General features: G+C 29.0%; 1 protein-coding gene across 2 annotated transcripts in view; it reads left to right on the top strand.

The window, feature by feature from the left end:
- LOC143249699 (solute carrier family 12 member 2-like) overlaps positions 1 to 12,868 on the top strand; it is a 63,016-nt gene that overhangs the window by 17,282 nt on the left and 32,866 nt on the right. For both annotated transcript variants that reach the window (XM_076500009.1, XM_076500010.1), the window contains exons 3-8: positions 3,007 to 3,082; positions 5,539 to 5,634; positions 7,651 to 7,790; positions 9,372 to 9,485; positions 11,121 to 11,232; positions 12,053 to 12,177. In XM_076500009.1, coding sequence (XP_076356124.1) covers positions 3,007 to 3,082; positions 5,539 to 5,634; positions 7,651 to 7,790; positions 9,372 to 9,485; positions 11,121 to 11,232; positions 12,053 to 12,177 — 663 coding nt within the window. The remainder of the gene's footprint in view (positions 1 to 3,006; positions 3,083 to 5,538; positions 5,635 to 7,650; positions 7,791 to 9,371; positions 9,486 to 11,120; positions 11,233 to 12,052; positions 12,178 to 12,868) is intronic.

Below are 12,868 nucleotides of genomic sequence, written 5' to 3'. Positions count from 1 at the left end.
GATTAAAACTACATATTTAAGCACTGAACAAAAAGATTTGGGTGATATTAGATATGCATTTATAAACAAAATACAAGCTCCAGCAACTGGCATTCTGAACCCAAACTGCTGTAAACTGTACAGACTTTTCTGTAAAAAATGAATCTTAAGTGATTATACATCATTCTTATTTTAAAGACTTAACCTGATTTAAAATCCACTGTACATAGGCAAGTGCAATATTTGTATCAATAGTGTATAATCATTACAAAATAAAGTATAATAAGAATTTTTACCTTGGCAACTTATCCTATAGAACAATAAGAATGTCTTTATAGAACTATATGCATAGTATTAATTTTAATGACTACAAAGGAATTAAAATTTTATAATTTGTGTACTCAACAATGTATATATAAAATTACATGTATGTGTGTATTTATGTATTTATACTATGTTATGTATGTATGTGTATTTATGTATTTATACTATGTTACATGTATGTGTGTATTTATGTATTTGTACTATGTTACATGTATGTGTGTATTTATGTATTTGTACTATGTTACATGTATGTGTGTATTTATGTATTTGTACTATGTTACATGTATGTGTGGATTTAAAATGAATTTATAAGAAGAAAAAGTCAAAGTTAAAAATTAGTTTGACAACAAATGTATGATTCAAAAAATAATTGACATGTTTCTATATAGAAGCACATTGCATTTCAGTTCATAAAAACCTGTCCTATGAAAACTAATAAATAAATCTATTGAATTTTGTTTTTCTGTGAAAGTATGTGTATATATTCTGAAACACACTTACCTCTGTTCACAGTTTAGCTTTATTCCGGTGAAAGCTTTTCATTTTTCTCTGTTTGATCACTGGTATCAATTCTATCATGTTTATTGTAGTCTTTATACCCCATTATATCATCTTAGTGATTCTTCACCTATGTCGTTGCATCTTCTATATACGATCCGTATATAAGCTCCCCATTATTTTTTGTTAATCACTTTTTTCTGGATGACAGAAATTACAAAGACAGTTGTGTGTGTTTGTTATGAATTTTTCTTCGGTTTTGACACTATACTTGCAGTATTTTCTTTTGAATTATTTTGTATCTTTTTTTTTATTAGGCTAACTTTATTGTTTATTTTCTTGATTTACAATGAAAAAAGTTTTAAAGACATTTTTTAACAATTAAAAGATGTTTTCAGGCACGTAGTTTTCTGCTGTTCCTCTACCAATGTTACTTGAGCATCAGTGGACATCTTCTATGGAGGACATGCAGTTAATTATACAAATAAATTTCAAGTTTTACATACAGTCTAATGCTTGTTCTCCTATTGGCTTTGAGGCTGAGTTTGTGGAAGGTTAAGGGCAGACTAGTGAAAATTCAAACCTATTTTTACAGCACCTTGCTTTACTTAGATATCTACTCTTAAACTGTGGAAGGAAATTCTATCTCCTGATCCCTTCTGATAAGTATAAACAGTGGTACAGTGGTACCTGTCAGTATGGACTTACAATGCCAACTCAAGGGTTCGATTCCCCTCGGTAGACTCAGCAGATAGTCCGATGTGACTCTGCTATGAGAAAACACACACGTATCTTGACAAGTATTAACCATGTTTATGATGTTTTGAGTAATTCTCTTGTGGTTTATGTATCTTCAACTTCATTATTGGAAGATACTAGTTTGTTTCCCTACTTGGTCTTTTCACCTCAGTCAGATGTTGCTATGCATGCAAGGATATTTTCAGATGTTAAGACTGGAGCAAATGAGGTGGAGTTCATACTAATGCCCAGACAGGCAAGAAGAGAGCCTTTCTTCAGGATAAAGCTGAAGTGTGAACAGAGGTAAACATCATAAATACATGTTGGTAGAGGAAAATGTAAACTTATCAAGCTAACAAATTTTATGTGAACATAGTAGGATGTTTACTGATTTGTAAAAAAAAATGAGTAGTGTTACTGTGTAAGTAGGTGATTTGTCTAGTGTTTTATAAATACACATCTTAAACAACAAAATACATGTATGAGTAGCAACTACATTATGTATTTGTTTTTGGTTAATTTTAAATTGAATTTTCCATCACTAGGTATAGAAAGTATTATTCTGTAGATAAAATATAGGTAGATAATGAAAAAGTACAATTACTTTAACCCAAAAAATTAATGACTTATTTTCATATCACTCACTACTGGTGTGATTAATTTTATAAAATTGTATCATTATGTGTTTTTTTTTTTGCATTTTACAACAGTTATTGTAAAGGACTTATTGCAAAGGTGAGTGGAATCACTCATTTTCTATGTAAAATACAAAGAGTAATTAGGTTAATTTTGGCATGGATGGTACTTTTTATTCATTTTAAGGTTTGAATAATATATTATGAAAATCCTTGTAAAGAAGAAATAGATTACAGATTCACTTGGATCCAGGTGGACCCTGGCAGTCATTTTTAGGTTGAATTATTATAATTAACATTATTATAATCTCCAGCCCAAATGATGAGAAAGAGAAAAAAATGTTCATATAATAAAGGTTAAATCATTTTATTAATTATGCCTACCAATATTTTACTGTTGTTTGGTGTTAACTGTTTGTCCATTATCTGGTATATGTTTCTGAACTTTAATAAACATTTTTAACGGAAGAAATAAATTATAGATAAATTGGAAAAGTTATTAAAACATCAGAAACATTTCAGATTCATATGTAACTTTCCTACCAGTAGATGTCTAGGATACTTAGTGAAAGTTATCCATACATTATACCCTTAAGTTATCCATACATTATACCCTTTTACTTTGATATGAAGTCAGAAAACTTGTTTCCAATGAATTTTAAGTTTTGTAGTGTAGTTTTGATTGCTAGTGTTTCCCAACACAGTAGACACGTTTATCTACTTTCTTCGTGATTATTGAGTACAAATGGACAAGTAAAAAAAAATAGTGAAATTACAAAAAAGAAACCACTTTGATAGAAATTTGATATCATTTATAATATTTGTGTTTTAGGTAAGATGTCTTCTCAATATCTGGGGTGTTATGCTTTTTATTCGGTTGTCCTGGGTTGTAGGACAAGCTGGAATTGGTAAGTTGTAACAAGGAACTAGGTAATATCTGTGTCTTACTATTACCACAAAAAACAGCTTTATCTGCTACTTTATCAATCAAATAGAATGTTTAGTTTTACCATAAAATTGTGAACTTTTTGCATTTTCTCTTTAATTTGCATGAATATGATATGATAAACATTGCAGTTTGTAGTCATGTAATTACTATGTTGTAAGCAGTGAAATATATGTTTATTTATGCTGGTAATTCTAAATGTTAGATCTACGTATGCTAAAAATGTGTTAATGAAATTCCTAAAGAAAATAATCTATCATTAAAAATAACCTGTTTATTACCATTTCCTTAACTCTGAGTAATTATCTTATCAACCAGATGTGAACAGTTTTGGCCCATTGAAAAAGGAATGTTGACCATAATTCCAAATGTACTACATGTATGTATGTGTAATGTGGTAAGGTTTTAGTAAAATGTATGTGGTACACAAAAATGTAATGTTTTACAAAGTATGCAAACTCAAGATATGTCTATGAATTGACAATGTCCATCTGACTTTAAACTGACAAAAAATAAGAATAATTCTGTCCATTGTACAGTTTGCATATTGCATTTGTATAACCTTAACCTCTTAAATGTATATCTGCAGTGTTTTTCAACATTTGTGTGTACTGTATTTAATATTTATCTCTCATATCAAGTGCATATGTTGAATGGCACTCTGAAAAATCGTGGCTTGCACACTTTATTCCCACTTATGCACATAGAATTGGGTTCTATTATAATTCATTGCTGTTTTAGTTATTTGTACGTTTCTTATGGAAATAATTTCTTTTGTGACAACAACAACAACAACAACAACAACAAAAGCAGTTTCAGTTTTAACTGGAAAGATATGATATTTTAAAATTTTACCTTTTAGACTAATTTTTAAATTTTGTCCTGTACAAATTAAACAGGTTTTCACTTCTTTTTCACTATTAAAGGATTCCATGGTGGTAAGTTTCTTAAAGTGGATAGTGAGAATAAACCCTCTATTTTAACTACAATATTTATTTTTTTCTCATATTCATCCTTGTATGTTGACTTGTCTTGGTTCAGCAGTAATATCTTGGGGCTTACAATGCTAAATATTGCATTTTGGTGCTTACGATTGGTGCAACACAGATAGCCAACTATGTAAGTTTTGCACTTAACAGCAAACAAACAAATGATATAGATTGATTGTAAAACATTATACCCTGTATTATAAGTAGCATGATTTTTAGCTTTCTGTCACTTTTATGTATTAATTGTTGCTAATGTCTAGATAAAGTTCAATAAATGAAATGTATTTAAAATTGTTGTATCTACCTAGATTACTTAATATTGTCTCATCTGTTGCACTTATCACTCTGTATGTTATATATATGTTTTTCCACTTGTAATTATTCTGAATGCATTTTTGTTATAATACTTCAGGATACTAAGTAAAAAATTAATTATATTTTGCACATAAGACATACAGATAAAATTAGGATACTAACTATGGCTGAAGGATAAGGGGTATTTGCTAATTAAGTTAATCAGTAACCCCATTAATCAATTACCTTCAGTTAATTGATTTGTACAGTGTTTCTCCAATCCTAGTACATAAAAGCAAAAAAGTTGATACAATCAAAATGTTGCCTTCCCTTTAGTCATTTAGTGAGTAGTTTACAGACAACAGAAAAGGTTAGTGGTGGGTGTTGCAGACAGTTGATACCAGGTACAACCAATTTGTTGTCACCCTTTAGTCAGCCATTAAACATTAGTAACAGTGACAGATAATTTTAGTAGCTTTGCTGTATTGAAAACAAGGTGAGGAAGTATGGTTGAAATATTTTAATTCCTTGGATAGTTAGAATAATTGAAAACAGTAACAGTTGGAAACCATATTAGTTTATTTTCCTAACAATGAATTTTATCATAATTTTCATTAATTGTTTTTTAAATAATCAATGACAATAGTGATTGAAAGTACTAATTTTGATTAATCAATAGATTACTGGCACCAGTTGGTGTAATTTTTGTATGGAGGTAATGAATTATATCATCCACTTTTTAGTACCAGCTACAGTGTTGGAAGCACAAAGTGTACCTAGTTAAGAAAGGTTTGTAAAACGTGCACATTGCATCATCAATCAGATTAGATGTATATTTTGTATTAACTGAAAAAACATTTAAGTTTCTGTGTGTACTAATTTTGTATCATCATTTGCATTTATGTCAAAACTGATTAACTATTGAACTAAAGGTTGCTTTGTGTAAGATTACAGTATCTTTTTTTTATTAATAGTAAATGAATATTTTTAGAGTCAAAGAGAAAGTGTTTTGTAATTTAAAGTCTTATTAGAAAAATGATTTGTATGTTGAATCATGGATAAAAAAAATTGTGTTTATTATAGTTTCATATAATAAAATATCAGCATTGTTTATAAGTCTTGTTTTGTATTTCAGGACTTGCATGTGTTATAATTCTTTTGTCCATGGTAGTTACAGTATTGACAACAGTATCGATGTCAGCTATTTGTACAAATGGAGAAGTCAAGGGAGGTATGTTATAGAAAAATACAGACGTGTATATATAATATTGTTATTTTTATTGTTAGATTATTACTTACATCACAAAATAATTGTTTATTTAAATAATAATAAACAATAACAATAATTTCTGTTAATTTATTAGTTTACGTGATATTAAGTGATGTAATTATTGATTAAAGGCAATTGATATTATCACTCGCTTGTAGTATGAACTACAGTATTAGAAGCACAGAGCGCACCTTAATAAGAAAGGATTCTATGGAAGTGAGAACCATGTGGGGTTACATTATTTATTATTGTTCATAGGTAATTGATTATTCCACCTAGCTCTAGTATCGTGACAATCAAGTTAAGCATAATTCTCTATAATCAGTTGTTAGAATAATCAAAAACAGAAATAATTTGAATGTCTTTTGTCCATGGTGATCACAAAAAGTACGTATCAAAATATTTATAAAAGTAAAAGCATATGAGATAAGAAAACATTTATGAAAGAACATTGAGAAAATGGTCATTTTTTCATCAACTCTTTCACATCAGAGGGATTACGCTGTGTAACACAAATTTTGTTCCTGGATAGTATGTGTTATTTCTTAATTGTTTATGTTGTAAAAGTACAGAAAATGTCCATTATTCCCTCAAATTTTGCTTTTGTGACCTGGATAATGAAATTTAGAAATGAACCTATTTTCTATGTAAAAATGGGCAAATTTTCACATTTTCATTTACATAAGGTCTGAATAAAACAACATATGAATCAAGATTTACATGTATTTATACTAAAGTTATACAAAAATGTTTAGAAGCAAGTAGTTTTTCGAGATTTGTGACTGTAATGTAAATCACTGTCGCGTATCAGCCTCCAAATATAGTCTCCCATCATGTTTTCGTTATACACTCCCAGGTCACAAAAGCAAAGTTTGAAGAAAAAAATAGGCCTTTTCCATTTACTTTAGGCATAAGCAATTTGGAAATAACACTTTCTGCCCAGGAACAATAAAAAGTAAAAATTTTGTAACATAGTGTTTTCATCAACATTAATAACTACATTGTTTACAGGCAAATTATCCAAAGATGTGCAATTATATTTTGATAAGCTATTTTAACATGAATAATAAATAGAATATATTTATTAGTATAATAAATATAATGATACTTTTTGGTGAATAAGGATTTAATTTTCTAAAATATTTTACTACCTACCGTACATACTTAACCTAACCAAGCTTACTTACGGTCTCGGAGAAGAAAATATCTGTATATTTTAAACAGATTTAATGCAACTTGAAAGCATTTTCTAAAAAGCCAATAGAATTCAATGAAACTATAAATAAATTTCTAGCTGTGTGCTTCAATGTTTCTACATGTCCCATTGAGTTCTGTTGTCCACTATCATAGGAGCTCTAATTAGTTGAGATACCATAAATTATTTCTCAAATCAATTTCTTTAATCTGTATCATTATAAATGATTTATAAACTGCTCTTTCCAGTCATATTTAAATGTTTTCTAAATTAATTTTCAATCCAAGTTTAATTTGTAACTGTTCTTACCACATATTTTGATATTTAAAAGGAGGGTAGGAAGAAACATCTATAGTAATAAAGCTGCCGATAGAAAAGGATAATTATGTAAAGAACAAGCATATTTAATTATATTCTTAATGAATGGATATTCCTTAGTAATTGTAAACAGATATTTTTGGGTGTAGAAAAAAAATATGAACAAATCTATAAATTCAGTATTTTCTAGTGAAATTCCTCAGGGCAACAAAGATATGAAATTTTGGAATACATTTCCTTTTTGTTTGTGAATTACAAAAGTAGAAGTAACAAAATTGCAAGATATTAAGTCTCTAAAATACTTGTTAGTTAATAATTGTTGAAATACATTGTTTTGTTGTTGTTAACTCTTTGAACTGGACTTTCAGGAGTATACTGAACACCAAAAATGTGCTTCTGTTCATGATTGAGTTAATATGTTTCACCCAAATACTTATCATCGGTGTTGTTTTTTATATTTGTAGGTGGATCATATTACATGATTTCACGGAGTTTGGGTCCAGAATTTGGGGGAGCTATAGGTTTGATTTTCTCATTGGCAAATGCAGTTGCTGTGGCCATGTATGTTGTTGGATTTGGGGAAACACTAAGAGACTTGCTTGTTGTAAGCTGTCATGTTTTTTTTTTTTTTTTTTAGTAAGATTTTAAGATATTTGTATGTACCTTAATTACAGAAAAATACATTAGTTCTGGTTTTCTGAAGCAAGTTATGTTGGATATTTTAACTCTTTTGGCAGGGTTTGCAACCACAGTTGACTTGAAGGCTCAGCGAGGCAGGCGACCATTTTTTATTCCTGTTATTCTTATGTATTGAATTTAACATATATAGTATTGGGTACAATTACTGAATATTTCAGGGACTTTTCTCGAGTTATTTCTGAGATATCATGCTTTTAGTACTGATACCGTAATTAGTTGAAGTATCAAACATATATATTCAGTGCCATGCCAAACATTAAAAGTTGTTAATCAGTGCTGAAAGATTTAAAATATTCATTGTGCTGGAAATTAGGGTATAACAATTGGCAAATAATTGTATCTCTATGTATCTCCAGAACTGTGTTGTGAATATTTTATATTCATTTCAGTATGTTCAATAGGCATTTTCAATCTATTAGTTGAATTTACTCAGTTTCAGGCAAAAATGGAAATATTAGTATTTATTTCATAAGGATACTACATAATATTCTTATAGAATATCTGTAAAGAAAGGATTTATACTGGTTTGCACAATGAAAACTCGTAATAAAACCAATCACATAATGTCAATTATATGGCAGTTTCATCAAAATTGAAAGATGGATAAACATTTTCTTTATATAATACTTTAGATTAATGCAGATGTACTCATTAAAGTGAAGAATAATATTCACTTCTTAGACAATGACAGTCAGTGTGCACATATTAGAAAATGACAATTTGTGGCTGCCGAGTTTCTTTTAATAAATTTTGTGCCAGCACACATCTAACCAATAATATTACTGTAATTCTATAAACCATTAATTTATTCTTAAAAATTTAGAATAATGATGAAAATGGCATTAAGATGTTAATAGGCTTTATGATGATTGATTCATGTAGTAAGTTGTTATTATAACTGTATGATTGTGTGATTTTTCCTTTTCTTAACATTATAGATTAATCACAGTTAGACCAATGTAGTAGCTTTCAAATGCAAAACTTTCATACAATTTATTTCTGTTTTTCTTTAAATGGAAAACATGCATAAATACATGGAATAAAAATGATTTTTTTACTTAAATTTAAAGGTATTTGTTCATCAGTAAAATAGAAAAATATTAAAATAACATTAAATTTTTATCAATATCATAGATATGTAATATTTCCAACAGTGTATATCAACAGGTCTTGCTAGAAGTTATGGTATGACCACAAGTGTCTTTATACATTTTGAGGAAGTTACTGTGTTGTTCTAAGTCGATAAAATTTAAGGCTTAAGTGATGCCCAGTCATAATTTTTCTTTCCTCATAATAAAATTATACTGTGATTTGATGTACCCTAGACAGCAGTTTCTTCCCTTTTTTAGGCCTATTTTTGAAATTTCTCATTATACTGGATGACATTTCTTTATGATGATAAAGTACTGTATTTAAGGTTTCATCTGTTTGTTTTTCATTCTACTAAATATCTTGAATTATTAGATTGCTTTTTTATTGTTTCCAGTCTCTTAACATAGTTATTATTGATGGAGGGATGAATGATGTTCGTATCATTGGAAGTGCAACTGTACTGGTCTTACTAGGAATAGCTTTGATTGGAACTCAATGGGAATCAAAGGTGATTTTAGTTAAAAATTACTTTGATTAGATACTTAAATAAAATGCATTAATTACAATAAATATATCTGAGAATAAACTGTTTGAGTATGTTTTCGTCAAATTATTTGTGTGTGAACAACCTGTATCATGTGTTCGGTGTAATCTTAGTTGTTTTGTTAGATATACATAACTGTTAATGCAACTGTTATGATTTAGATGAATGTTTAATTTAGTTTTCTTTTCTTAGAAGCAATAGTTTATTATAGGTTTTTTTTACATAACCATATATTAATCATACTTTTGTATTTTAATTGTTGTAAATTGATGGTGGTTGTATTATTACATCATGCTACTAGAAACTTCTTGTTTTTCTTGTTGTTTTGGTTGAATATCAGTGTGTCATAATATTTTTAGTGTGTAAAACATTCTAGATCTCAGTCAGGCTTTAATGCATCTACAAAATGTAGACAGAGTAAGTAATATTGATTAATATAGTACGATAGCTAGGTAATCTAGAGTGTGTGATTGTGAGTTTAACCATAATAGTGTTTTGTGGTGATTTTAAAATGAAATGATCACTGATTTTATTGTAATAACAGCATATAATAATTCATTTTGCCAGTTGTGTTCTAAAACAGCCTGTGAACTTTGAAAAGAGACAATATTTAAAGTTCTTGATACAACTGTAATGAACAACATTATAATGAACATATGCATACATGTCTGACTTGTTTTAATGTTATTTTAAGACAAGTGAATTGTGTGCTATTTATTTATTGTTGAAATTTATAACCAACAAGTCAGACACCTTCTATAAAGATCTTGGTCCATGCATAAAACCTTTTACTATTTAATTATAGAAGGTCAGTTTAGACATTTACTGCAACTTAAAGTATAAATAAAAACTGCTCATATGTTATATCTATAATACCTACAAATTTGTGAAGATTATTTTTTATTCTAGGTATTTGTCTGAAACAGATCATTTTGTGCAAATTAGTTTTTTGTTGGTTCATTTAGTTACGTGTGTATATTTTAAAAAAAATTACCAGTTAGTGTATATTTCTGAAAATCAATTTATACAACATTTTTGTACACTTTTATGGTCCAATGATTAAGACTGAGGGCTAAAGGCACTACAGTTTTGTATTTGATCCCAGCAGTGGGAACAATGCATTTAACCACAGGGCAGCTTTGTGTTTAAAAAGAAGTACAACCAAATATACAACATATATATCATATATCATATATATCAGTGTTAGTAGAGTTTTGTAGTTAAACAACTTTTACTGGTTAGGAAGCCATATCTTATCTTAACTCAGATTAACACTGTGTGGGATAAAAATAGCATAACCATAAGAAACATTAAAAAAAAAAACATGTATGTAACACTAAGAAAAATTACCATTTTATAGTTTTAGTGTACAGTATACTGCATATGTTAACACACAAAAATTTCCTACTTTAAATATTTGGATCTTAATCAAACAATATTGAAGTGATTCGTATAATTCCTATTTCTATTCATAAAATGAACTTTTTAAAAAGTAATTTAGCATATTAGATTAATTGAGTTTTATAGTTTCAGTAAGTTATACCTTTTTTATTATCACAAACATCTCTAATAGAACAAAGTGATAAATTTTTCATTTAGGCCCAAGTTTTTTTGCTGATTATACTTTTGACTGCAATGGGAGACTTTTTAATTGGTTGTGTACTTTCACCAACTGTCACCCAACAAGCAAGAGGATTTGTGGGCTGGGATGGTAAGTGTTTCAGGTGTTTTGGATGTATTCTGTTCTCTGTATATATATATTTTAATGAGCTAATAAATAAATTCATGTTAAATATTTTTGAATTTGTTTATCAAGTGTTTTTTATTTGTTTTTTATCTTAACAAGAATTTCTTGCCAGAAAATATTTAACAGTGTACGTATGTATGTATGTGTGTGCATACTTGAGTCAGGAATTGTAGACAAGGGGAGAACATCACTGCTAAGGGGATACAAGTTATATCTGTTCCTATCAACATATATAAAATTCATGTACGTGATTTCGTTGTGATCAAAACATTGAAGTATTAATTTTTCTTTATACTGGAGCAGTGCTATAGTATTTAGTAATGTATCTTTTTATCAGTTTTTTTATTGTAATTTCCCATGCTAATATGATGAAAATCAATATTATACAGTTATATGATATGATTATTTAAATCTTCAACAAAAACTTTAAATTTCACAATTTGTTTTTCAGTTATTGGTGTTTGTCGGTTTTTGTGTACAGTTGTAATTGTCTTTGTACTGGTTGATTTTGACTTCAGTGACTGTGTTTCTAAACTATTAAAATAAATGTCGTACATTTTTGCTTGTAGGTTTGAATTTTACTAACAAATTTTTGATTAATATTATCTCAAGTAAATACAAAAATTATTCGTTACACAATTTTTCATCATTTAATTTGCCCATGTTAAAGCAAGAGGACTTAACAGTTTCTTCAGTTTCTTTTTTCTTATATTCATTCCTAATGCACATTTAAATTTTTATGAAATCAATTGATTTTGTCTTGAAAAATTTGATTTTTTGTTAGGTGCTGTAATGAGTGAAAACATTCAGCCTGCTTTCCGAGGAGAGGACTTTTTCTCTGTGTTTTCAGTATTTTTTCCTGCAGCAACGGGAATCTTAGCAGGAGCTAATATCAGTGGGGATCTAGCTGTAAGTTATTAGTACTGAAACATCCAGAAATTGAAAAAAACAAAATTATAATAATAAATTCAAAATGGTACTTTGCTTTTACGATTCAATAAAAATAACAAGCTACACCATTGTGCAAATTAATTGAAACAAATGGTCCTTTTACAATATTTTCAGCATGGCAGCTGGTGTAGGCTCGCTGGACCTGCTGATTTCCTTTAATAGGCATTTTTTCACACAAAAGGCATCATTAGCTGTGTTTTGCAGTACAGTTGATCTATTTTTGGATATATGACAAAATTTTAAGGAATATTGCATCATTCGAAATTGTGTTAGAAGGGCAAGGAGACCAGTCAAAGAACAACTTCTTACCAACTCAGTGAAGAAAAAACGGTATCAATTGGGTCTGAAATACAAGAATTGGATGCAAGAACAATGGAGGAAGATGTTATTCAGTGACGAGACTCGTTTCTTCATACAGGGTCAAGGAAGTCTGCATGTTTGCAGATCTCCAGGTGAGAAACTTTGAGAATCTCACATCAGTCAGTTTGTAAAACATCCCTTGAAGAAGATGTTTTGGGGCTTTTTCAGCTACTATGGTGTCGGAGGCTTACCTATCGTGGAAGGTATGATGCGAGGACCACAGTACATCCAAGTTTTGCAGAAAAGAGTCGTTCCAGAATTGAAAAAGAGATTTTCAGATGGATCTGAC

Source organism: Tachypleus tridentatus, chromosome 4 (genome assembly GCF_004210375.1).
Source record: "Tachypleus tridentatus isolate NWPU-2018 chromosome 4, ASM421037v1, whole genome shotgun sequence".
In the NCBI taxonomy this organism is placed as follows: domain Eukaryota; kingdom Metazoa; phylum Arthropoda; class Merostomata; order Xiphosura; family Limulidae; genus Tachypleus; species Tachypleus tridentatus.
The sequence above is the reverse complement of the archived record's forward strand: the minus strand, read 5'-3'. Positions and strand labels throughout refer to the sequence as shown.